Here is a 23,882-nt window from a genome sequence, read left to right on the forward strand (position 1 = left end):
GGTGATTTTTTTTTTAGTGTTTCTAAAACTGGACATTTAAAAGTATAAATATTGGTTTATGCTTTATTGTGTCAAAGATGTATTTCCAAATCAGGTGTGAGTATAAATGCGTCCACAAACACTTCTCTGAGTCCCCTTTAACAGTTCTCTATGTCCCTAAAAATGTTGATTGAGAAGTGTCTTAAAAACCAATCTGAAAACTAACACACCATTGTAAAGCAATTATACTCTAATAAAGATGTTAAAAAAAATTGAAAAATAAAAACCAATCTGGGCTAAAAAGTTAAACTGCATAAAATTGCTGAGGGGAACCACGAACACTAATGTGTATGATTTTCACCGTGTATCTTGAGGAGGAGGGTGCACTGTGTCATTTTGTGCCCTCCCCGAACGGACGTACCTTGACCAACACTTAGCATTGAGTTTGCTCTTTATATTTTGACGTTTTCCCTTCTTTATTTTATAAAATTGGATGAACCTACTATATATAGTTTTTTTAAATGGACCTTTAAGTCCCTTTATAAAATATATTGAAACATTCTTATAACTGTGAAAAATAATTATTTTGAATTTTCAATAATTTTGATTAGAATTATAAAAGATATCAATTTTTAATATTTTGCTTCACAGAATTATGCTGAAAACTTAGTATTGTCTAATCTGTTTTCCGCTGAACACTAGTGACCTCCTGATGTAAACAGGTATTTTTTGGAGAAAGCCCCTGATGGACTAGGTAGGGGAAATGCAGCATACTCCAGCGCCCTCTGGCCGATTTGGCATGCATTAACATGCTAAAGCCTTGCCTCACAAAAAAACAAAAACAAAAAAAAACAACAAAAAAAACCTAGCTAAACTTGTTTCCTTTAACCCAGCATTTCCCAAACTTTTCCCAGAAAGTCCTGTTCACATCCCTTGGGAATTTAATGCTCTATGAAACACAGCTTGGGAATTGCTGGGGTTTTGAACACCTTATTCTTATTCGTGACACGTTATGTCAGAGGTGCCCAGGAGAAAGTGACCAGTTTCCTTGGCAGCATCTCACAGGGTGGCAGTACCTTGGGATAGGCACCGAGTTCAGGCTCTGGTCCCCAGCATTGTAGTTCAAGAACACCATTTTCTCAGCTCCCCTGAGTTATCTGGTACTATCCAACCAAGCTTGCAAGAGACTAGCTACTGGGCCACGGTGCAGAGCTGAACATTTAGAAATGTGGGCATGTATCTTTCCAGCCATCCAAGACACCCTTTTCCTAGTGGCATTGTAGCAGGAACCCTGATACCTCATTAGCAATTTGCTTGGTGAGTGTGGAATCAGCACAGAGTGAACTGACTTGCGAGAAGCCTGATGAACACACCCTGCTCCACAGGAGTGGGTGAAATACTCTTGTCTGCCAGATGAGGGCGCACTCTTGTGGCCTGAATGGGATACACACTGACAGGCCCACTCGCCCGTCCCACCTGTACGCTTTGTGCAGACGCAGGTAGCTGGGCTGCAGTACAGAAGCCTAGGGCTTTCCTTAGTAAGAGACCCCTCCCCGCTTTCTTGTTAATTAGACTTTGGGGTTTCCCACGCAGTCTCATAGCTGGGCCATTTCAACAGCTAACTAAGCATCTGCATCTAATGCTGATTTTCTTTGTATTAGTTTCACGCTCAGAAGGTAACCTTTTTTGACCTTATTTCCAAATTCTGGAGGCACCTTGTAATAGCTGTCTGTGTCATGATCACAGTGTCTACCTGTCACGTCAAGCCATTTCTGTATTAATGCTTTCTAACTGTGAACTTCAAATATGTGTAACAATTTGCTAGACTACGCAGCATGGTGTCCTGTGATGCTGAGCTTTGAAACTGTCTTGTACGGGGAGGGGGGGCGTACATTTTGCACGCTTCTGTAGCCTCGCAGCAAGAGCGCAGAACAGTACCATTCTTCCCAGTTGGAAAGTGAGATTTACTCCTGTTTGGTTTCTTGCCAGGCTCTAAGGGATGGAAATAAGCTTGCACAGATGGAAGAGGCGCCCCTTTTCCCAGGAGAGTCAATCAAGGCCATTGGTAAGTCTAACAAGTACACTTTGCTTATAGAGATCCATAAAATGAAATGGCACTTTACTCGCAAGCGCAGATGATGTATGTGCTGGAGATCAGCCAGACCAATTTAATTAGGGGACAGATGGACTAGACCTAGCCGTTCTTATTAATGTCATCGTGACCTTAAGAGATAAGGGACTGTAGAGGATCCGTTTAAGCTCCGAACGAGTCTTAGGTGGCAGTACCAACAGAAGAGGGGTCCAGCTTTTCCCCATGAACTGAAGGCTGATGAGACTCTCACGGTAACGTCAGTTCGCTGCTTTGTTGGAAGGATTCACTATAAGGAAAGCGTATTGACGGACGATCCATATCATACTTATAATGACAGTTTTGAGAATTTGGCAAAGACATTTTGGGGGCTTATGAGAGTCCAGAAAGTACAATTTTAGTGCAGGAAAAGGGCATGTGTCGCCACCCTGGATTGTAAGGGCAACGGCCTGAGGCGGACTGCCTGGGGCTGGAGGGGCGGGCAGCCGGCTGTGGCCTCTTCACCTCACGATCGCCGGGGTTAGGTCGGACGGCCTGGTTTGTGAGGCCGAGTGTCGCCTTCTTCCCTCATGGCTCTCTCCCAAAGGCGCGTGCCGGGTCTCGGAGCACGGTCATCTTGTGTTGGGGTAGCTGGGCTCTCCTATCAGGACCTCCAAACAACTACTCCTGCTGGATAGCCTAGTCTGTGGCTCAGGACTCTGTCCAGCCCGACCTGAATTTCGAAACTGTTTTTCTCTTTGGCTTCTGGAACTTCATTCACTTCTGGTGCTCCTCTGGCCTCTCTGGGCTTTCCTCCTCTGGGAGCGTTTCTAGCCCTGCCTCCGTGCTGCTCTGGAACAGTCTGACTACAAGGCAGAGCTAATTATGTCATGCCTCTTCTTCTCCGGACAACAGACTGCACAGATTTAAAGTGGGCGTGAACAGTTGTGACACATTTATACACCTGGGAAATGATCATCACAGTCAAGATAATGAACATATCCATCAGCCCCCAGAAGTTTCCTTAGGCCCCTTTATATCCCTCTCTCCCATGCCTTCTCCCCCTTCCCCAGGCACTATAGGCTAGTTGATATTTTCTCGAGTTTTATAGAAATGGAATCGTTGAGCATGTTCTTCTGTCTACTTATCCCATTCTGCGTAATTATTGTGATAGTCTTCCATATTGTGAGTGCCATGGGTCAGCAGTCATGCCTTTTCATTGCTGCGTAGTACTCCACTGTGTGCTTATCCATTCATCTATCGATGGGCTATTGGGTCGTTTCTGCTGTTTGGCTATTACAGATAAAACTGCTATGAACACTCATGAACAAGTCTTCTCTGGCCTCGTGTCCCATCCTCCTCGTGCACCCTTTGACCCGGCCACACTAACCTCTGGCAACTCACTGATCTCTCCTCCCTTCCCCTCCCCCGCTTCCCTGCTGAGTTAAGTCATTCCTTTTCTGAGCTCTTATCACATTGAGTCCACATGGTTCTGATAGCATTTATCAGGCTATATGGTAATTTTCTGTGTAGTATCTCTCACGGGTCACCTGGTGGGCAGGAACCTTGTCCAGTTATACCCAGAACCCCAACAATAGGAGCTGCTCGGTATATAATGAGTTACAGAAAAGTTTATGCAAGTGTTTTGAGAGTTTGGCTGAATGACATCTTTAGTACCATTATTCATCCCCTCGGACTCATCTGTAGCTGTGTCCATTCCCGCCATTTGAATGGAACAGCACTTTGGGAAGATTGGGAAGATGTGGTATCTTTGTGATAGGCGTGAGCCTCTTAACATTCATAGGAGTCATATATGTTGTTGATTTTGATGTGAAAGATATTGATATTAACATTAAGAAAATAAAATTGATATGGAAGCTGATGAAGAATTTGAAGCAGTCTTTTCCCACTTCATTGATGTGGTTTTGGTTTTTGTCATCTGTAAAGCAGTTTCTTTGCAGGTGCATCAGGGGACAGTGTTTAGCTTTAGTTAGTTTTCATTAGCAGTGATTTATGAAATGGTAGCCCAGGTTCTTCAGAGTTTAATTAATGTGTTTTTGAATGTGATTAATTTATCACTCAGGGAAAATGTGAACCACTTGGAAAAAAATGACAAAATGTAACTTATTATGAGGCCTTTTACTTAAAACCTCAAGTAGCAAATCAAAATTTTGTTTTAAAAAGTGGAATTTTATTAGAAGACTATCCATCTGTGCCTTTATTTAAAGTAATGAAAGAATTTAAATTTCTAGAAAACTGGAATCACAAATTTATATATTTAGAAACTCATGTTAAGATTTATTGACACAAGTCAATGGCAGTAGATGATATTTTGGGTTTTTTCTTTCAGTGAAAGATGTCATGTATATCTGCCCATTTGTGGGAGCAGTGAGTGGCACCCTGACAGTGACGGACTTTAAGATGTACTTCAAGAATGTAGAGAGAGTGAGTATTTAAAAGTGTGTTTTATTTTTTAAAATAACTGCAGAGGAAAGTAAACAATAAAGAATACAGTAAATAGTATCCTGAAATCCCATCACCCTGAAAGAAGCAGAGGGTCAGTTTTAAGATGTGCGCATTTGCAAGCAGATTCTGTATCTTAAAAAAAAAAAAAAAAGGACTGTTAAAGTAGCACTTTCACCTGCGCTGGGGGTGAGGGGGTTGTTTAATTGTAGTCTCAATGTCTACTTCACAAAGCAGGAGGAAATGCGAAGTAAGCAAAGGTGTTTTAAGCCAGCGAAGACTTAAAATGGGAAAGCTCTGTTAGCCGACACTGATTGGCATTCATGTTAATTTGTGAACCCAGGACCCGCATTTCGTCCTCGATGTCCCCCTGGGAGTGATCAGCAGAGTTGAGAAGATAGGAGTGCAGAGCCATGGAGACAACTCTTGTGGCATAGAGATCATGTGCAAGGTACGGTCCAGACGTGAGAGAAACTTAGAGGGGGCGGGTAGCTTGGAACTTCTTCACAGCCTTTGGACAGTAAGAGTAATTTGGACATTAGTGACTCAGATGTTTTCAGGACCCAGACCTCTTCAACCTTTCATCAGCCAATTCAGACCATTATATAAGCCGTTGAAGTAAACCGCTTCTTTTCCATTGAAGTGTTCTGATTAACATGGACCTGTAACCTAGGCGGTGACGATATTTGTTACATTTCAGAGAAATCAAGTGGAAAGCAGAGATCAATATTTTTTCCAGTTTGTCCTGATAAGACTAGTCTTCAGTCAGAGACTTCCTAAAGGGACAACAGTATTCATAAATTCTGTGATTAAAAACACAGTTAGTTTCTTGGCTATGTTGGAATTTGCACCTGAGCCCTGCTTTTTTTGGGGTTTCGCCCCTTCCTCCAAGGGTTAAGTAAAATCTGTGTGACAGCTTTGACGAGGACTAGTCGTTTAAGAACCGCCTTAACTGATGTTTTATTCCCAATGACTTTGCCTCATGGAATACAGTTTATTAACAAACCCACCTGAAATACCAGGCAAGAGATCCTGCCTACAGCGTCATCAAGGTCCCTTCCCAGCTTGGGGTTTGGATTAGATTCCTGGCAGTCTGTTTGCTTTGATCAAATCTCTGAGGAGACCTTCCTCTGGTTGGCCCTGGACTGCAGTTGAATCCACTTTTTCAAATAACCCTTTACTGTGCCAGGTCGGGAATCTGCTGGCTTTTACTAGGCTCACCTTGGGCACCACACGGCAGTCCTCCCCTAGGACCAATCACTGCTGTCCTGATTCTCAGTCCAGGGTGCCGCACGCAGAGCAGTGCGAAGCCGTTGCAGAACTGAAACCAGAGCGGGGGTTTGATCAATTCTGTAATTCTGGAACAGGTCATTTCCCTACTCAGAACTCTTCACTAGCTGCCCATTACCCTTGGGCTGGAGGAAAAGCTTACGGAGACCCCGCGGTGTGAGCCGGACTTCCTTTCCTCGGCAGCTCCCTCTCCAGCCACCCTCCCCTTGTTCTTGCCATCCAGGTTCCTAGAGTTGTGCACACTTGCCTGTACCCCCAGTCCCCGCCCCACACAAACTCCTGGGGCTTCACACGTGCTGTTTCCTTTGCTTGTAATGGCTTTCCCTCTGAGCAATCCTAAATAGCAAGTCAGCTCAGTCAGTGAGCTGGCACGTGTGTAGCCACAGAAGCTTGGAGGGAGGGCACAGCAGGAACCTAATGTTACTTAGGCAGGTGTCCTGTGGCTGTTTTCCTATGGTATTTCTTGTAGCTGGGGTGAGTTTTTGCTAATAGCTTCTTTAAAATGTTTTCCAGCCTAGAATTACCGGGGCCGTGCTTAGACAGGTGATATGCAATTCAAAAAGTACAGAAACTGAGTGTAGCAAAAAGTAAGTTTCCCTCCACCCAACACCCAGCCACCCTGATCTGCTCCCCACAGCCACGCACTGTTACCAGTTTCCACAGATGGCCTATGCACACAAGTATGTATTTGAAAATGCGAATGGTTGTATGTTATATACGCTGTCCTGCCCCTTTCCCCCCAACCCTTAACCATGTACCTTGTGTCTCCTTAAGAGCAGTATATAACGAGCTGCTTCTTGTTTCTAACAGCTCTGTAGTATTCCATTAGTGGTACTGTAGTACATTTAGCCAGACCCTGTTTATTTTTTATTTATTTACTTATTTATTTTAACATCTTTATTGGAGTATAATTGCTTTACGATGCTGTGTTAGTTTCTGCTTTATAACAAAGTGAATCAGTTATACATATACATATATCCCTATATCTCTTCCCTCTTGCGTCTCCCTCCCTCCCACCCTCCCTATCCCACCCCTCTAGGCGGTCACAAAGCACTGAGCTGATCTCCCTGTGCCATGTGGCTGCTTCCCACTAGCTATCTACCTTACGTTTGGTAGTGTATATATCTCCATGCCACTCTCTCGCTTTGTCCCAGCTTACCCTTCCCCCTCCCCGTGTCCTCAAGTCTATTCTCTAGTAGGTCTGTATCTTTATTCCCGTCTTGCCCCTAGGTTCTTCATGACCATTTTTTTCTCAGGTTCTACATATATGTGTTAGCATACGGTATTTGTTTTTCTCTTTCTGACTTACTTTACTCTGTATGGCAGACTCTAGGTCCATCCACCTCACTACAAATAACTCAATTTCGTTTCTCTTTATGGCTGAGTAATATTTCATTGTATATACGTGCCACATCTTCTTTATCCATTCATCTGTTGATGGACACTTCGGTTGCTTCCATGTCCTGGCTATTGTAAATAGAGCTGCAGTGAACATTGTGGTACATGACTCTTTTTGAATTATGGTTTTCTCAGGGTATATGCCCAGTAGTGGGATTGCTGGGTCGTATGGTAGTTCTATTTTTAGTTTTTTAAGGAACCTCCATACTGTTCTCCATAGTGGCTGTATCAACTTACATTCCCACCAACAGTGCAAGAGGGTCCCCTTTTCTCCACACCCTCTCCAGCATTTATTGTTTGTAGATATTTTGATGATGGCCATTCTGACTGGTGTGAGATGATACCTCATTGTAGTTTTGATTTGCATTTCTCTAATGATTAATGAGACTGAACATTCTTTCATGTGTTTCTTGGCAATCTGTATATCTTCTTTGGAGAGCTGTCTCTTTAGGTCTTCTGCCCATTTTTTGGATTGGGCTGTTTGTTTTTTTGATATTGAGCTGCATGAGCTGCTTGTAAATTTTGGAGATTAATCCTTTGTCAGTTGCTTCGTTTGCAAATAGTTTCTCCCATTCTGAGGGTTGTCTTTTGGTCTTGTTTATGGTTTCCTTTGCTGTGCAAAAGCTTTGAAGTTTCATTAGGTCCCATTTGTTTATTTTTGTTTTTATTTCCATTTCTCTAGGAGGTGGGTCAAAAAGGATCTTGCTGTGATTTATGTCATAGAGTGTTCTGCCTATGTTTTCCTCTAAGAGTTTGATAGTGTCTGGCCTTACATTTAGGTTTCAATCCATTCTGAGTTTATTTTTGTGTATGGTGTTAGGGAGTGTTCTAATTTCATTCTTTTACATGTAGCTGTCCAGTTTTCCCAGCACCACTTATTGAAGAGGCTGTCTTTTCTCCACTGTATATTCTTGCCTCCTTTATCAAAGACAAGGTGACCATATGTGTGTGGGTTTATCTCTGGGCTTTCTATCCTGTTCCATTGATCTACATTTCTGTTTTTGTGCCAGTGCCATGCTGTCTTGATTATTGTAACTTTGTAGTATAGTCTGAAGTCAGGGAGCCTGATTCCTCCAGCTTCGTTTTTCTTTCTCAAGATTGCTTTGGCTATTCGGGGTCTTTTGTGTTTCCATACAAATTGTGAAATTTTTTGTTCTAGTTCTGTGAAAAGCGCCAGTGGTAGTTTCATAGGGATTGCATTGAATCTGTAGATTGCTTTGGGTGGTAGAGTCATTTTCACAATGCTGATTCTTCCAATCCAAGAACATGGTATATCTCTCCATCTCTTTGTATCATCTTTAATTAATTTCATCAGTGTATTATAGTTTTCTGCGTACAGGGCTTTTGTCTCCTTAGGTAGGTTTATTCCTAGATATTTTATTCTTTTTGTTGCAGTGGTAAATGGGAGTCTTTTCTTAATTTCACTTTCAGATTTTTCATCATGAGTGTATAGGAATGGTAGAGATTTCTGTGCATTAATTTTGTATCCTGCTACTTTACCAAATTCATTGATTAGCTCTAGTAGTTTTCTGGTAGCATCTTTAGGATTCTCTGTGTATAGTATCATGTCATCTGCAAACAGTGACAGCTTTACTTCTTCTTTTCTGATTTGGGTTCCATTTATTTCTTTTTCTTCTCTGATTGCTGTGGCTAAAACTTCCAAAAGTATGTTGAATAACAGTGGTGAGAGTGGGCAACCTTGTCTTGTTCCTGATCTTAGTGGAAATGCTTTCAGTTTTTCACCACTGAGGATGATGTTGGCTGTGGGTTTGTCATATACGGCCTTTATTATGTTGAGGTAAGTTCCCTCTGTGTCTACTTTCTGCAGGGTTTTTATCATAAATGGGTGTTGAATTTTGTCGAAAGCTTTTTCTGCATCTATTGAGATGATCATATGGTTTTTCTCCTTCAGTTTGTTAATATGGTGTATCACATTGATAGATTTGCGTATATTGAAGAATCCTTGCATTCCTGGAATAAACCCCACTTGATCATGGTGTATGATCCTTTTAATGGGCTGTTGGATTCTGTTTGCTAGTATTTTGTTGAGGATTTTTGCATCAATGTACATCAGTGATATTGGCCTGTAGTTTTCTTTCTTTGTGACATCTTTGTCTGGTTTTGGTATCAGGGTGATGGTGGCCTTGTTGAATGAGTTTGGGAGTGTTCCTCCCTCTGCTATATTTGGAAGAGTTTGAGAAGGATAGGTGTTAGCTCTTCTCTAAATGTTTGATAGAATTCGCCTGGGAATCCCCCTGGTCCTGGGCTTCTGTTTGTTGGAAGATTTTTAATCACAGTTTCAATTTCAGTGCTCCTGATTAGTCTGATAATATTTTGTTTCTTCCTGGTTCAGTCTCAGAAGGTTGTGCATTTCTAAGAATTTGTCCATTTCTTCCAGGTTGTCCAGTTTATTGGCATAGAGTTGCTTGTAGTAATCTCTAGCCAGACCCTGTTTATTTATGGACATTTAAGTTACTATTTCCATTCTTTCGCTGTTAGAAATAATATCGTAACAGTGACTTCCTCACTTCCCCAATTGCTCTTGGTTTAATTTGTTTGTGGTCATATTTATTTTCCAATTTGATGTAAGGTTAAAGAAGAATGAGATTTTTGTGTTTAGCTAACGACGTAGGTTTAGAAAGGTCAGCGGGTAGTGCTCAGATCAGTCCCAGGAAGAAACTGCACCGTCAGAGCCGCCTCGTTGGCACTGCTCCTGACAACTTCCAGTTGATCTTTCGGCTGGCAGCTTGCATGGCAGGGTGCTTTCAGAAGCCGATCTTGAGAAACAGCATTATAATTTCTGTAAGGAAGTCACTGAGGGCCATACATGACACAGAGTCCTTGCTTTGAGTTCAGAGGAGAAATCTCTGTCGCATTTCTATTTGATGGATGGTGTGAATTCCGTAATTGACTCTTTTAGCAACTTAAAGCCCACAACTGATTGATTCTATGGCACACCTTTAGCAAGTAAGTGCACAGGACTTGACGGCATGTCTTTTATGTACTAAGCTTATTCTTGGTTCCGTCTGATGAGGTTTTTCCCCAGCACGTCCCCTTTGTTCCAGTTTTCTCACTTAATCTTTTATTATCTTGTTGGAGGTGCTTTGCGAATTGCCTCGGTATCCACTGGTGATTGGTTACAGGACACCCCCCTCCCCCCAGCAAATACCAAAATCTGGGGCGCTTAAAGTCTCCTTATATAAAATGGCGTTAGTATTTGTATAGAGCCTACGCACATCCTCCTGTGTACTTTAAATTATCTCTAGATTATTTATAATACCTAATACAATGTCAATGCTATGTAGGTAGTTGTTGGCACTCTGCTAATTCAAGTTTTGTGTTTTGGAACTTTGTGGAACTTTTCCCCCAGTGTTTTTGATCCATGCTTAGTTGAATCTGTGGATGTGCAGCCTGCAGATAGGGAGGGCCGACTATGTTTCATGAGAAATGAATAAAAATATTTTATTTATCTCTTCATAGCGTGGTGTCTGCTTCATAGGTACTCAATACATGTTGAATAAACGAGTGTTGCTAATTGTTTAACAGGATATGAGGAACTTGCGACTTGCTTATAAACAGGAAGAGCAGAGTAAACTAGGGATATTTGAAAACCTCAACAAACATGCATTTCCTCTTTCCAATGGGCAGGTACGTACACCAAAATAAATCTTTTTATGTGTGGGTCTAAATGCCTTCACAGAGGTCTAAAAATTTCATGTTTAACTGTTCTTTCTTCCAGAGGTTTCCTTTATCTGTTTTCTCGCTGTTGGTAACTAATATTAGAATATTTTAAATTTGTCAGTTCTGTGTAGGATGAAGAAAACTGCCAACTTGTTGCTTCAAAATTTACAGATTAAAGTCGGAATCTTAATACATTCAGCTCATAACTGAATGAAAAGCTTTAATAGCGGGCATATGACATAGCAAAGAAATGCTGACATATGTATTTTGTGGTTTTGTATCCAGACACTCTTTGCATTCAACTATAAAGAAAAATTTCCAGTGAATGGATGGAAAATTTATGATCCAGTATCTGAATATAAAAGACAGGTAAAGTGTGTTGCTTATCAATCGGAAAATAATAGGTTGAGCATGTTTTTCCTAAAAGGGTAGGAATGTAGTGGAGAAGAAACCTTTTGAAACAAGTTGTCCATGGGTGTAACTCACTTGGCTTGTGGGTTCTTCAGCTCTGGATGTCCGTTCTCCCCATACCAAACCTTTGGCTATGGCACTGTTTGTTCTTCCTTTTTCCAGAGTGCAAGTGGAGTACAGGGACGGGGGTTGACAAACCAAACCAGCCAGATGGTTTTTATTAGATATTCTGGTAGCAAATTAATGAGTAAGGATCAAAACCAATGGTTTAAGTTAGATTTTAAGTATATGGCATGGCTAGCTACATCAGTCTGATGAGGTGTTCCTATACCTAGAAGCTCTTTAGTGCATTGTTAGTTTGGAGATGTTCCAACAAGACGTTATTTTCATGACGTTTACTCTTTGCCTGCACCTTATATTTGGTATGGTGATTTTATATTCCTTATTTTAGACATTTTAAAGAACTTTCTGCTTCTCTAAATGACTTCCATGGGTATTTTTAAGAACAGCACTATGCTCATTTGTTATAGAAAACATGACAAGAAATGCATATGACTGGGATTCAAGTATACAATTTTCATGTTTTAGTATGTTTGGAAATTATGCTTCATTAGGTTTTTTTTAATGAATTAGGTAGGAAATGGGTTATATTAAATAAATGTGTATTTAAACTTTTAAGTAGCAATGAACAATGAATTACAAATGGATTTTAGTAGAAAATAAGAAATGGGGACTTCCCTAGCAGTCAAGTGGTTAAGACTCCACACTTCCACTGCAGAGGGCTTGGGTTTGATCCCTGGTCGGGGAACTAAGATCCCACATGCCATGGCCAAAAAAATTAATAAATAAATAAATTTTTGAAAAAAAAGAAAAGAAAAGAAGAAATGGATGTGGTTCATGCTTAGTACTTTTTTTTTTTTTTTTTTTTTTTAAATTTATTTATTTATTTATTTTTGGCTGTGTTGGGTCTTCATTTCTGTGCGAGGGCTTTCTCTAGTTGTGGCAAGCGGGGGCCAGTCTTCATCGCGGTGCGCGGGCCTCTGACTGTCGCGGCCTCTCTTGTTGAGGAGCACAGGCTCCAGACACGCAGGCTCAGTAGTTGTGGCTCACGGGTTTAGTTGCTCCGTGGCATGTGGGATCTTCCCAGACCAGGGCTCGAACCCATGTCCCCAGCATTAGCAGGCAGATTCTCAACCACTGCGCCACCAGGGAAGCCCGCTTAGTACTTTTTGAAAGTGTAAAAGTGTGCTCCTCTCCACCCCCTGACTTTCCTCTGACACCCTGCAGGGCTTGCCAAATGAGAGTTGGAAAATATCCAAAGTAAACAGTAATTATGAGCTCTGTGACACCTACCCCGCCATCATTGTCGTGCCAACTAGTGTAAAAGATGACGACCTTTCAAAAGTGGCAGCGTTTCGAGCAAAAGGCAGAATCCCGGTAAGTAATAAACATTGTCATTTAGATATAAATGTATACTGTATTCGATCTAATATGGAAAAAAGCAAGACAGAAAAAAATTAGTGAATCATCCTTGAGAAAATGCGTTCTTTCTTAGATACTGAGTGCAAGGCTCTACCTATACTGGAAGGGGCACCATTGCAAAAGTAGACAGCAGCCAGCAGGGGGTGAAGTTTTTTAAACAACTTTGTTGATATATAAAAAAACCTCCATGTGTTTAATGGATACAATCTGTGTCCACAGTGAAGCAGGGAGCGAACGATTTTGAGACCCGAGTTTGTGCTCTGGTATAACCCCGAGTCACTTGGCTGCTGGAGGAAAATGGGAGGTTTGGGGGCTTAGCTTTAGATTTCATTAAGAGACTGTATATTTACTTTGTCCTCATATGGCCACGTATGCCACTGTTGAGATCCAAAGGTGTTTTTAAATTAGGAAACAAAATAAAACTAGTCAATCAAATAGAAATGGGGCTTCATGTCAGTCACAGTTTGACTTAGTCTCTGGTTTTCTTAGGATCATAGAATTTTAAAGGTAGACGGGGATTCTTAGAGCTCATTTAGTCAGACTTCTTTCAGCCTGACCCAAACATTGAGTCCCAGGGCCACTATCACGCTGTCCTCAGGCTGAGGAAAATATGCCGAAGCAGCTGTGCTTGAGAAGAGAACTTGTTTTCACTACCTGGTCATTAGAGCACGTATTATTTTAGGACCGTACTAATACTTATGGCTTTCAAACACTAGGTGTTGTCATGGATTCATCCAGAAAGTCAGGCAACGATTACCCGTTGCAGCCAGCCACTTGTGGGTCCCAATGATAAACGCTGCAAGGAGGATGAGAAGTACTTGCAGACGATAATGGATGCTAACGCGCAGGCTCACAAACTCATCATCTTTGACGCCCGGCAAAACAAGGTCGCCAGCACCAACAAGGTACTGTTTGTCAATCATCATGCCATTCAGATAGCCCAGCGAAGGTGGACTCTTGCGGTGTAGCCCACAGCTGGGCCTCCTGGGCCCCTAGCCCTTGGGAATCCTGTCGTCTCATTGCCCCTCCACAATCCTGTCTGCTGAACTAATTAAGTAAAGACCCAGAAAGAGAATGATCGCCTAGAGGATCTAGTAAGTATTTTAATGAAAGGATCATGAGGCCCTTGGAAGTCCCTTTAACCTGTGAACTATGGTGATTGCTTGATCAGTTCATATCTGCCTGGAGTTCCGTTAGATTGGAGTCAGCTATGTGAAACAAGGCAGATACACAGAGTTGCCATCCGCACCCAGCTCCCATCTGATCCCCACCAGCTGAAGAGGCCCAGGCTGTGCGGTCAAGCCTCCGGTACCCGCTTTCCAATGGGAAGGGCTCTGAACGGCGTCATTTCTGTCTCCCGCAAATGACTTGCTGAGAGTGTGGTCCTGCAGGCAGGCCTCTGGCAGTCAGAGTCCTGACCCCTCCACAAGGAGTCTCAGGTATGAGGATGGTGGCCACAGCCCTTACCATCTCATGCCTACCTGTAAGGTGATGCTCGGGTAATCAACATGCAGTGAGCGTGTACTAGGGACAAGGTGCTGGGGGAAACACCAGGACAGACGAGGCTACACGTAGGAGGTGCCAGCTCAGTGTTCCGGGGGAGCTCGTGCCTCTGGGCGAGGCTTCACAGAGGAGGTGGCATTTGAGCTGGCCCTGGGTGATCAGCGGGATGAGACGGGCAGGGCACTCTAGACAGCACGAGACCCCTTCAGCGGTGCGCCAGAGCATGCCATTCATGAGAATGGCAAGAAGGGGGGTGTCTGAGGGTTCCCCCGCCGTGTCCCCCTAAGCAGTGCTTGGGGGTCTTTGTTTCTCTTGGCAGCTTGTGCCCCTTCTTTGCTCACTGATGATTCCATCGTTGACCACAATCTCCAAAGAGCCAACGTCTTGCGCCCCCGTCTCACTCTCGGGAGGATCCCTTCCCTCTTACTTCAAAGAGCAAACAAGCCGTCAGGTGCGCCCATGGCCCTTGAGGCACGTGCCTGCCATGGGCCAGGCGCACAAACTGCCCAGCGGCCCCCACCGTGAGGCGGGGTGGCGGGGGGCATGCAGCGTGCTCCGCGGGAGCATGGAGGCAGCGTGGTTGTTTGCACCTGACCGTGGGCAGTTACTGCATCTCTCTAGACCACGATCCCCTCATCTGAACTGGGAGCGGCAGCACACCTCCTTCCTGGAGTGGATGTGAAGGTTGCATGGGTGCCTGTCCCAGAGAAAGCTTTCGGGTCAAGTTTGCCATCTCTGCTACTGACCCAGAGTGGACGGCCCCATTCTCTTGACTCTCATGACATCTCTGCCCTGGACCACTCCCTCTCTGTACCCTGGCCGGCTCAGCCTCCTTCACTGCTTCCTCTCCCTCTTCCCAGCTGGCAGATGGCAGCACGCCTGGAACCCAGTCTGGGGTCCTCTTTTCTCCTTTGCCCAGTCTCGCTGGGCCATCTCCTCCAGTGCCCTGATTCTCAACACTCCCTATGTGTTCAGTTTGCCACCCAAGTTTCTATCATGCTCTGATCCCTCCTGAGGTCCAGATGGATTTCCATCCCGTCGTCTGGTTGGCATCCCCTCTTGGCTGCCTCCCAGGTAACAAAACCTCAGTGTATCCAGACCAGCCTAAGAGACAGGGTAGCGAGAACCCTCAGCTTTGTGTTCAGTTGCATGTGGGGTTTCCTCCCTGCTCTGCCACTTAGTGCTCGATAGAACCCTGAGCGAGTTACTTAACCTCTCCAGAAGCCTCTTCTGTAACAGGGGAGGTGACAGTCTCTCATGTAGAGGGCTGCGTAAGGATTGAAATTGGGTGAGGAGAATGCACAGTGCCGGGTGTATCAGTATAGGATGCTGAGAGGCTAGCCCCACCCTGCCCCGGGGTCTGGCCTGGCACTGAGTGGTGGTGTCAGCTACTGAGTCGGGGAAGCTGGGAGAGGACCAGGGTGGGGAGAAAGATGGGCAGCGCGTGAGTTTCCTGAGGTGCTGAACCAATGACCACAAACTTGGCGGCTTAAAACAGCACACATTTATCCTCGCACAGTTCCGGCATCTGGCAGCGCTGTGCTCCTTCTGAAGGCTTCCAGGGAGATCCATTCCCTGCGTTTTTGGGCTTCTGGTGGCTCCTCCGCGCATGGCTACCGCCCTCCGGTCCCTGCCCCTGTCTTCCCACAGCCTCCCCCTCATTGTGTCTCTGGGTCTTCTCCTCCCCGACTGGAACAAAGAGCTGCTGGCTGGTGGGCGGGGTCGTCTCTCAATGGAGGACCCGATGGTGAGTGGCATTGTATGTTAATTCAAAAGTCCAGACTCCATTATGGAGGGTTTCAAGTCAACTTTCTTCTTGAGAAAGTGAAGATGCAGGCAAGGAATTTCATTTTAACCTGTTGCAGTTGAGGAGCCTGTGTGGGGACAATAAAGCTCTGGAGCTCAGAAAAAGGTCAGGTTGGAGGTCGAGTGGAGGTGGCAGCCTTGGAGGGGAGGGGATGAAGCTACCCAAGGAGGCTAGGCCACGTGAGCGGGGCCAGGCACCAGACCGCCTGAAATGCTGTCTGTGGAGGGTAAGAGAGGAACTCAGTGAAGGAAAGGGTGCTCCAGGTGGTCGGGAGGAGACGGCAGAGAAGAAGGGAGAGGTCCCAGATGCCAGGAGAGGAGGAGTGTCCAGGAGAGAACTAGGGGGAGGGGTGTCTTAGCTTGGACAGCTGTAACTAAATATCATAGGCTGGGTAGCTTATAAACAGCAATATTTATTTCTCAAAGCTCTGGAAGCTGGAAGTCTAAGATCAAGGCACCAGCAGATTCAGTGTGTGGTGAGAGCCCACTTCCTGGCTGTAGACAGCCCCGTTCTTGCTGTGTCCTCACACTGCCAGAGCAGAAAGGGGCAAGCTCTGTGCCGTCTCTTCCGGGAAGGGCACTAATCCCATCGTGAGGCCGCCTCCTTCATCACCTAATCTTTCCCAGAGGCCACACATTCTAACACCATCCCATCGGGAATTCAGGTTTCAACATGGGAATTTCGGGGGATTCAGACGCTCAGTCTGCAACGTCTTGGGGGAGGTGTGTGGACTTCGGAGTCTGAGGGCATGGGAAACCTGTCCTGCCACTTGCTGCCTTTGGCCTTTGGGAGTTGCCAGCCCTCTCTGAGGCTTTGCTTTTCTCACCTGGGAATCCTCCCTGCTGCCTAGGATCGGCATCCCGGTGGGCCTTCACCAGGTGCTGAGCAGCTGGCTTGAAATCACGAACCCCTGCGTCCATCCTTCAGCTGCCTCCGTCCCAAGGGGTGTTAGGCTTTCTTCTCCCTGAGGGTTGAGGATGGCCCTGCCGCCACTGCTGCTATGAGCTGATCCTTGGGGACTTGGGGGCCAGTGGGGAACAGTGTCCAAACATCGCTGGCTTCCCTCTGGAACCCTGCTTTGCCCCCATAGAGAGAGGCCTGGCCAGCAGGTTCGAGTCTTTCAGAACTTTCTGAGCCCCCTCCCCCTGTTCCTGCTGGGGTATAGGTGGGGCCCCTTCTCACCCTCCTTCCCCCTCCTCTGTCTCCAGACCTCCGGGTGCCTGCTCTCTGTCCTAGCACGGAGTAGGCACTCATGCCCTTTTTCTCCCATGAGCCCATTTTCTGATTGTCATTTGTCTTGTTTGGAGCTTTAGTAATCAGTTTCCAGGCAACAAACTGGCTTTAACTACATTCTCCTGGTTAACACCAGCCCTGAGCACGCACGCCCTCCATGCTGAAGTGCTTTCTGGGTGTGGGGCCTCTGCCCCAGCCTCAGGTCTCCCTCAGGGGTCCCTGTCCAGCTCGGGGCTTTCCGAGGTGGGTGCTGGGAGAGGTTATAATACATCAGTGCCCGAGTATGGGGGGCGTGCACCGCGCCTTGCACGGATTAGCGTTCATTAAGATCGTTTATTTAGTTAGTATTTAATCCCCACAGTGAGCCCCTGGAGTCTTTCCGGTGAGAAAGCTGGGCGCAGAGAGATGGTGAGGACCCATAGCTACTTGAGTGGCAGACCTGGGATGACGAACCCACGCTCCGTGCCACCAAAGCCTGTGCCTTTAACCCCTCGGCCAGCAGTGTCTTCAGTGGGCACCGAGGATATCGTTTATGAAAACATCATCCTGCCATACAGGCAGGACCAAGCTCTAGGCTGCTTTGGCCACAGTTTGTGTTCAGAGTGTTCTGTTGAGTGAGAGCGCCTCACGTCATCCTGTACCGGCCAGAGGACAGGCGCATCCAGACCCGATGACGACATTCTCTTCTTTCCCCGCCAGTCATGTTTGCGGCTCCTGAGCTCGAGCAGGTCCTTGGCCCCTGCTCCGCCCCCGGTGGCTGGGCTCCGGTCCCCCGGCATGGCTGTGGCACGGGCTCGGGGCACACTCCCCCACCCCCGCCTCCCTGCCCACCCACCGCAGGCCCACACCCGGGCCGCTGAGCAGGACCCCAGGCTCAGGCCCCGGGCCCCAGGCTCCTGCCAGGTTCTCTGCCTCTCCTGGGCCCTCCAGGGGCTGGGTCAGCCCTTTACAACTCTTTCTCTCCTGGATGGCCCTGCCCCACGCCCTTCGTCCTCAACCCTTCTGCACAGAACACACCCAGCCTCAGACGGGAACTGCCCCCCACCCCGTCCCTACCTCCACACCCCGGAAACTAGGGTGGCCTCCCCGCTGCGTCCTCCCCCGACCCCCTGCCAACTCAGCCCACCCTGCTCTTGTGCCCACTCCTTCCCATGAAGTCTGTCCCAGCTGTGCAGATAAGCCCTCCCCGGAGTCACCGTCCCCGTCCCCTCGCAGCTGGCTCCACCGTTCCCCTACCCCCGTGCCCGTCTTGGCCTGGACTCTTCACGGTAAGGCCACCGAGTACCTTCTTGTCACGACCCCGCGAGCTTTTGACACAGTGAGTACCGTCTCCTTTTTGAAAGACTCTCTTCCCTTTTCTCTTTATCCTCCAGTCTTTGGCTGCTCTCCTCAGTCTCTTTTGCTCTGCATTCCCTAAATGTCGGCCTTCCGCAGGCTCTGGACCTGACTGCTCTCCTCACCACACACGCCGTCCCTGAGCCCCGGACGCCGTCCCCAGAGCCACCGCCCTGCCCCTCTTCCGTGCTCCAGAGCTCTGCGTCCTGCTCCCGAGACAGTTCCACCACTCAAAGCCCAGGGCTCTGTTCCCCCTCCAGAAACCAGTCCACGGTTTACAGTTCAGTGCCTTCTAGTCTATTCACAGCGTTGTGAGACGGTCACCACTACCTCATTCCAGAACGCTTCCATAAGCCCAGATGGAAACCCTGTGCCCACTGGCAGTCGCCGCCCATCCTCCACTCTCCCCAACCCCTGTCCCCAACACCTGTCAACCACTAATTTACTTCCATGTAGATTTCCTTCTTCTGGACACTTCATATAAATAGAGTCATACACTGTGTGGTTTTATGTGCCTGGCTGCTTTCGCTTGGCGTGATGTTTCTACGGTTCCTCCGTGTTGTAGCATGTATCAGTACTCGATGCCTTTGTGTGGCCGAAAAATAGTCCATTGTATGGATACAGCACAGTTTATCCGCTCATTCATTGATGGACATTTACGTTGCTTCCACCTGATACCTGTTGTGGATATTCCTGCTATGATTTGTTGTGTACAAGTTTTCATGTGAATACCTGATTTTAGTTGTGCAGGAGTTGGAATTTCTGGACCAGATGGTAGTTCCATGTTTAACTTTTTGAGGAACCATCAGACTGTTTTCCACAGAGACTGTACAGTTTAAATTTCTACCAGCAATGTATTAGGGTTTCAATTTCTCTATATTCTCATAACAGATGTGTCTTGGATGTTGACTTCTGCAAAATATAAGCTAATTGTAGGCCAGATTTTATTATGAGATTACCAAGGGGTGAGCCGTATCCCCCTTTTTTGTTACATTTGCATTTTATTTTACTTAAATTACTTAAATAAATCTCACTGTTTGGGATTTACAATTTGTTTTATATAGAAGTTTTGTGGTAGTACAACTTTATTTTTTTAAATATTTATTTATTTATTTATATTTTTGGCTGCGTTGGGTCTTCGTTGCAGCACACAGGCTTTTTCTGGTTGCGGTGAGCGGGGGCTACTCTTTGTTGCAGTGCGCGGGCTTCTCATTGTGGTGGCTGATCTTGTTGCAGAGCACGGGCTCTAAGCACGTGGGCTTCAGTAGTTGTGGTGCGTGGGTTTCAGTATCTGTGGCACATGGCTCAGTAGTTGTGGCTCGTGGGCTCTGGAGCACAGGCTCAGTAGTTGTGGCGAACAGGCTTATTTGCTCCGCGGCATGTCAGATCTTCCCGGACCAGGGCTCGAACCCGTGTCCGCTGCATTGGCAGGCGGATTCTTAACCAGTGCATCACCAGGGAAGTCCATGGTACAACTTTTTTATTCAGATATATGGTAGAACGTTTTAGAACCCAATTTGCCTTGTGTAAGATCCAGTTGTTAATCGTTTTCAGAACTGATGGTGGGTGATGGAAGATTGTTGTGGGTTGAACTGTGTTTCCATTAAAAAAAAAATGTGTTGAAGCCCTAACTCCTGGCACCTGTGACTGTGGCCCTGATTTGAAATAGGGTCTTTGCAAATGTAATCAAGTTAAGACGAAGTCGTATGGAATTAGGATGGGTCCTAATCCAGTCTGACTGGTGTCCTTATAAGAAGAGATACAGACACAAGGAGAAGGCCATGTGAAGATGGGGCAGAGATTAACGTATCTATAAACCAGAAACACCTGGGGCCACCAGAAGCTGGAAGAGGCAAAGAAGGATCCTCCCCAAGAGGGTTCTGAGGGAACACGGCCCTGCCAGTACCTTGATTTTGGACTTCCAGCCTCTAGAACTGAGAGGAGAAATTTCTGTCACTTTAAGCCACTCAGATTGTGGTACTCTGTTCCAACAGCCATGGGAAACTCATACAAGGATGTAGGAGGCTTATTATAAACAGATGAGTTTGTCGCTTCTTTAATGGTCTCTATCTGGTTAAAACTAGAAAGAACAGAAAAGTTAATTCAGATGAAGTGACATATATCTTTTGTTTTCACAGGCAAAGGGTGGGGGCTATGAAAGTGAAAGTGCATACCCAAACGCAGAACTCGTGTTCCTGGAGATCCACAACATTCACGTGATGAGAGAGTCGCTGCGAAAACTGAAGGAGATCGCGTACCCGGCCATCGAGGAGGCGCGGTGGCTGTCCAACGTGGACGGGACGCACTGGCTGGAGTACATTCGGGTACAGAGAGGGCCCGTCCTTTACGTGCTTTCTGCTTAAGATTTCTCTGCAGCTGGGCCATAAAGCTATCTGTCTGTCTGTCTATCTGGGTGGTTTCTTAGCATTGCAGATGAATACATCTTTGCTGTGTACTTGGGCTTTCATAGTTTTCATAGTTTAGATGGGCAGCATCCAAACTGTGGTCTTTGTTGGGGGGGGGGGTTGTGACATAACAGAAAGCAATAATGCTTGCCTCAGATCAGGTTTTTTTTTTTTTTTTTTTTTTGCGGTACACGGGCCTCTCACCGTTGTGGCCTCCCCCGTTGCGGAGCATGGGCTCTGGACGCGCAGGCTCAGCGGCCATGGCTCACGGGTCCAGCTGCTCCGCGGCATGCGGGATCCTCCCGGACCGGGGCACGAACCCACGTCCCCTGCATCGGCAGGCGGACTCTCATCCACTGCACCACCAGGGAAGCCCTCAGATCAGGTTTTTAAAGTACTTTGTGGCCCTTTGATAAAGGACCCTGTTTACTACTGTCGTTTTTTCTTAGTGTAAGTTTCTCTTTTTTCCCTCCAGATACTAACGTTTCCTAGTGATTCTTAAATTGATTGCATTCTTGTTTGGTTCATTGGCCTGAACTTCCAGTGTTCTCCACAGAATTCTTTTTGCTGTAATAGAAATTAAATGTAGCCTGGTTTAATGTGCCTTCTTTTCTGAAGATGCTTCTTGCTGGGGCAGTAAGAATTGCTGATAAAATAGAATCTGGGAAAACCTCGGTGGTGGTGCACTGCAGCGACGGTTGGGACCGAACATCCCAGCTGACGTCTCTGGCCATGCTGATGTTGGACAGTTATTACCGCACCATTAAAGGATTCGAGGCTCTCATAGAAAAGGAGTGGATAAGCTTTGGACATAGGTTTGCACTGGTAAGTTGAGACAGTGAGGTGCACGCTTCATTATTTTGCTATATCATATGCATATTTGTATCACACATCACACACACACACACAGGAGATGGCTTTGTGCTCTGTGTGAGGCCTGAATTGCCATAAGAGAATGCCATGGACCATTGTATGTTCCTGGCAGGGCAATCTTTTTTTTTCCCACGTGGGTATGCCTTTATTTTTGTAAAGAATTAAGGTAAAATTCATATAACATAGAATTAACCATCTTAAAGTATATAGTTCCACGGCATTTAGTGCATTCAGTGTTGTGCAGCCACCATCTCTATCTAGTTCCAAAACATTTCATCACCCCCAAAAGGACACCCTGTACACATTAAGTAGTCACGCCTCATTTCCCTCTTCCCACCAGCCCCTGGCGACCACTAATGTGCTTCCCATCTCCCTGACATAAGTGGACTCACACGATATTTGTCTCGCTGCGACAGGCTTATTTCACTAAGCACAATGTTCTCAAGGTTTATGCATCTTATAGAACCTATCAGATTTTATCAGTAATTCCTTTTCATGGCTGAGTGGTATTCCATTGTGTGGATATACTGCATTTTGTTTATCCATTCACCTGTTGGTGGACACTTGGGTTATTTCCATCTGTTGGTGATTGTGAATAATGCTGCTGTGAACATCGGTGTACCAGATTTTGCCATACAAAGTACCATAAGACTGGGTGGCTTAAACAACAGAAATTTATTGTCTCATCATTCTGGAGGCTGGAAGTCCAAGATCAAGGTTCTGACAGGGTTGGTTTCTCCTGATGGCTCTCTCCTTGGCTTGCAGACGGCTGCCTTCTTGCTGTGTCCTCACGTGGCCTTTCCTCTGTGCACACACATCCCTGTTGTCTCTCTGTGTCCAGACTTCCTCTTCTTATAAGAACATGAGTCAGACTGGAACAGCCTCATTTCAACTTAGGGCCTTTAAGGATGTGATTCTCTCCCAATGCACTCACATTCTGTGGTACTGAGGGTTAGGACTTCAACAGTGCTGGACACACAGTGGTGCTCAGTTACGTGTATCCTCCAGTTTTAATCTTCTAGTGACCTTGCGAGGCAGATGCTACCATGGATAGATGGGGAAACTGAGTATGAGCTATCTGCCAAGGTCACCCAGCTATTGAGGGTACAGCCAACCTTCAGGCAGGGGTTTCAAGCCTGCAGTCACTCACCCACTGGGTCTGTCTACTATTCCTTCCCTCGAGTTTCTGTGGATGAGCTCCTACCTGAAGCCAGTTTCTCTCCTTGCCCACCTGTCCCGTCATCCAGCTCATGGGTGGTTCCTGCCTCCATCTCCCCTCTCCCCTTGATCGTTTCCATTGATAGAAACGTGCTGTTACTTACCCCACCCTAAAACCCAACCCTCTTGACTGTACTTCCCCCTCCAGGTGTCACCCTGAACATCTGCTCCCCACTACAACAAATCTGCACAAAACTAGTCTGTTCTGGCTCTCACTGTTTCTCTCCTTCTGGTCTCTCTTGAACCCGCTTCAGCCAGGCTTCCTCCTCACGCCCCTGCACCTTTGCCCTGCCACTGCTCTTGTCACAGGCACCAATGGCTGCCACTCTGCCAAGTGCTTCTCGTATTTGGCCTGAGCATTTGATACTGGTCATTGCTCCCTTCTGCAAACGCTTTCTTCCCTTGGCTTCTAGGTGGCTGCAACCTTCTGAATTTCCTCCTACCTTCTGGTCCTCCCTCTCTCCCCAACTTCTTTTTTTTTAACACCTTTATTGGAGTATAATTGCTTACAACGGTGTGTTGGTTTCTGCTGTATCACAAAGTGATTCAGTTATACATATAAAAACATCCCCATGTCTCCTCCCTCTTGCATCTCCCTCCCTCCCACCCTACCTATCCCACCCCTCTAGGTGGTCACAAAACACCGAGCTGACCTTCCTGTGCTATGTGGCTGCTTCCCACTAGCTATCGATTTTACATTTGATAGTGTTTGTAAGTCAGTGCCACTCTCTCACTT

General features: G+C 46.1%; 1 protein-coding gene across 3 annotated transcripts in view; it reads left to right on the forward strand.

Moving 5' to 3' along the window:
- The window catches only part of MTMR1 (myotubularin related protein 1), a 68,525-nt gene that overhangs the window by 22,076 nt on the left and 22,567 nt on the right, over nt 1–23,882 (forward strand). For all 3 annotated transcript variants that reach the window (XM_065900348.1, XM_065900347.1, XM_065900349.1), the window contains 9 exons: nt 1,969–2,044; nt 4,398–4,492; nt 4,854–4,961; nt 10,745–10,846; nt 11,165–11,248; nt 12,578–12,727; nt 13,489–13,677; nt 20,789–20,974; nt 21,674–21,880. In XM_065900348.1, the coding sequence (XP_065756420.1) occupies nt 1,969–2,044; nt 4,398–4,492; nt 4,854–4,961; nt 10,745–10,846; nt 11,165–11,248; nt 12,578–12,727; nt 13,489–13,677; nt 20,789–20,974; nt 21,674–21,880 (1,197 nt within the window). The remainder of the gene's footprint in view (nt 1–1,968; nt 2,045–4,397; nt 4,493–4,853; nt 4,962–10,744; nt 10,847–11,164; nt 11,249–12,577; nt 12,728–13,488; nt 13,678–20,788; nt 20,975–21,673; nt 21,881–23,882) is intronic.

Source organism: Phocoena phocoena, chromosome X (genome assembly GCF_963924675.1).
Source record: "Phocoena phocoena chromosome X, mPhoPho1.1, whole genome shotgun sequence".
Taxonomy (NCBI): Eukaryota; Metazoa; Chordata; class Mammalia; order Artiodactyla; family Phocoenidae; genus Phocoena; species Phocoena phocoena.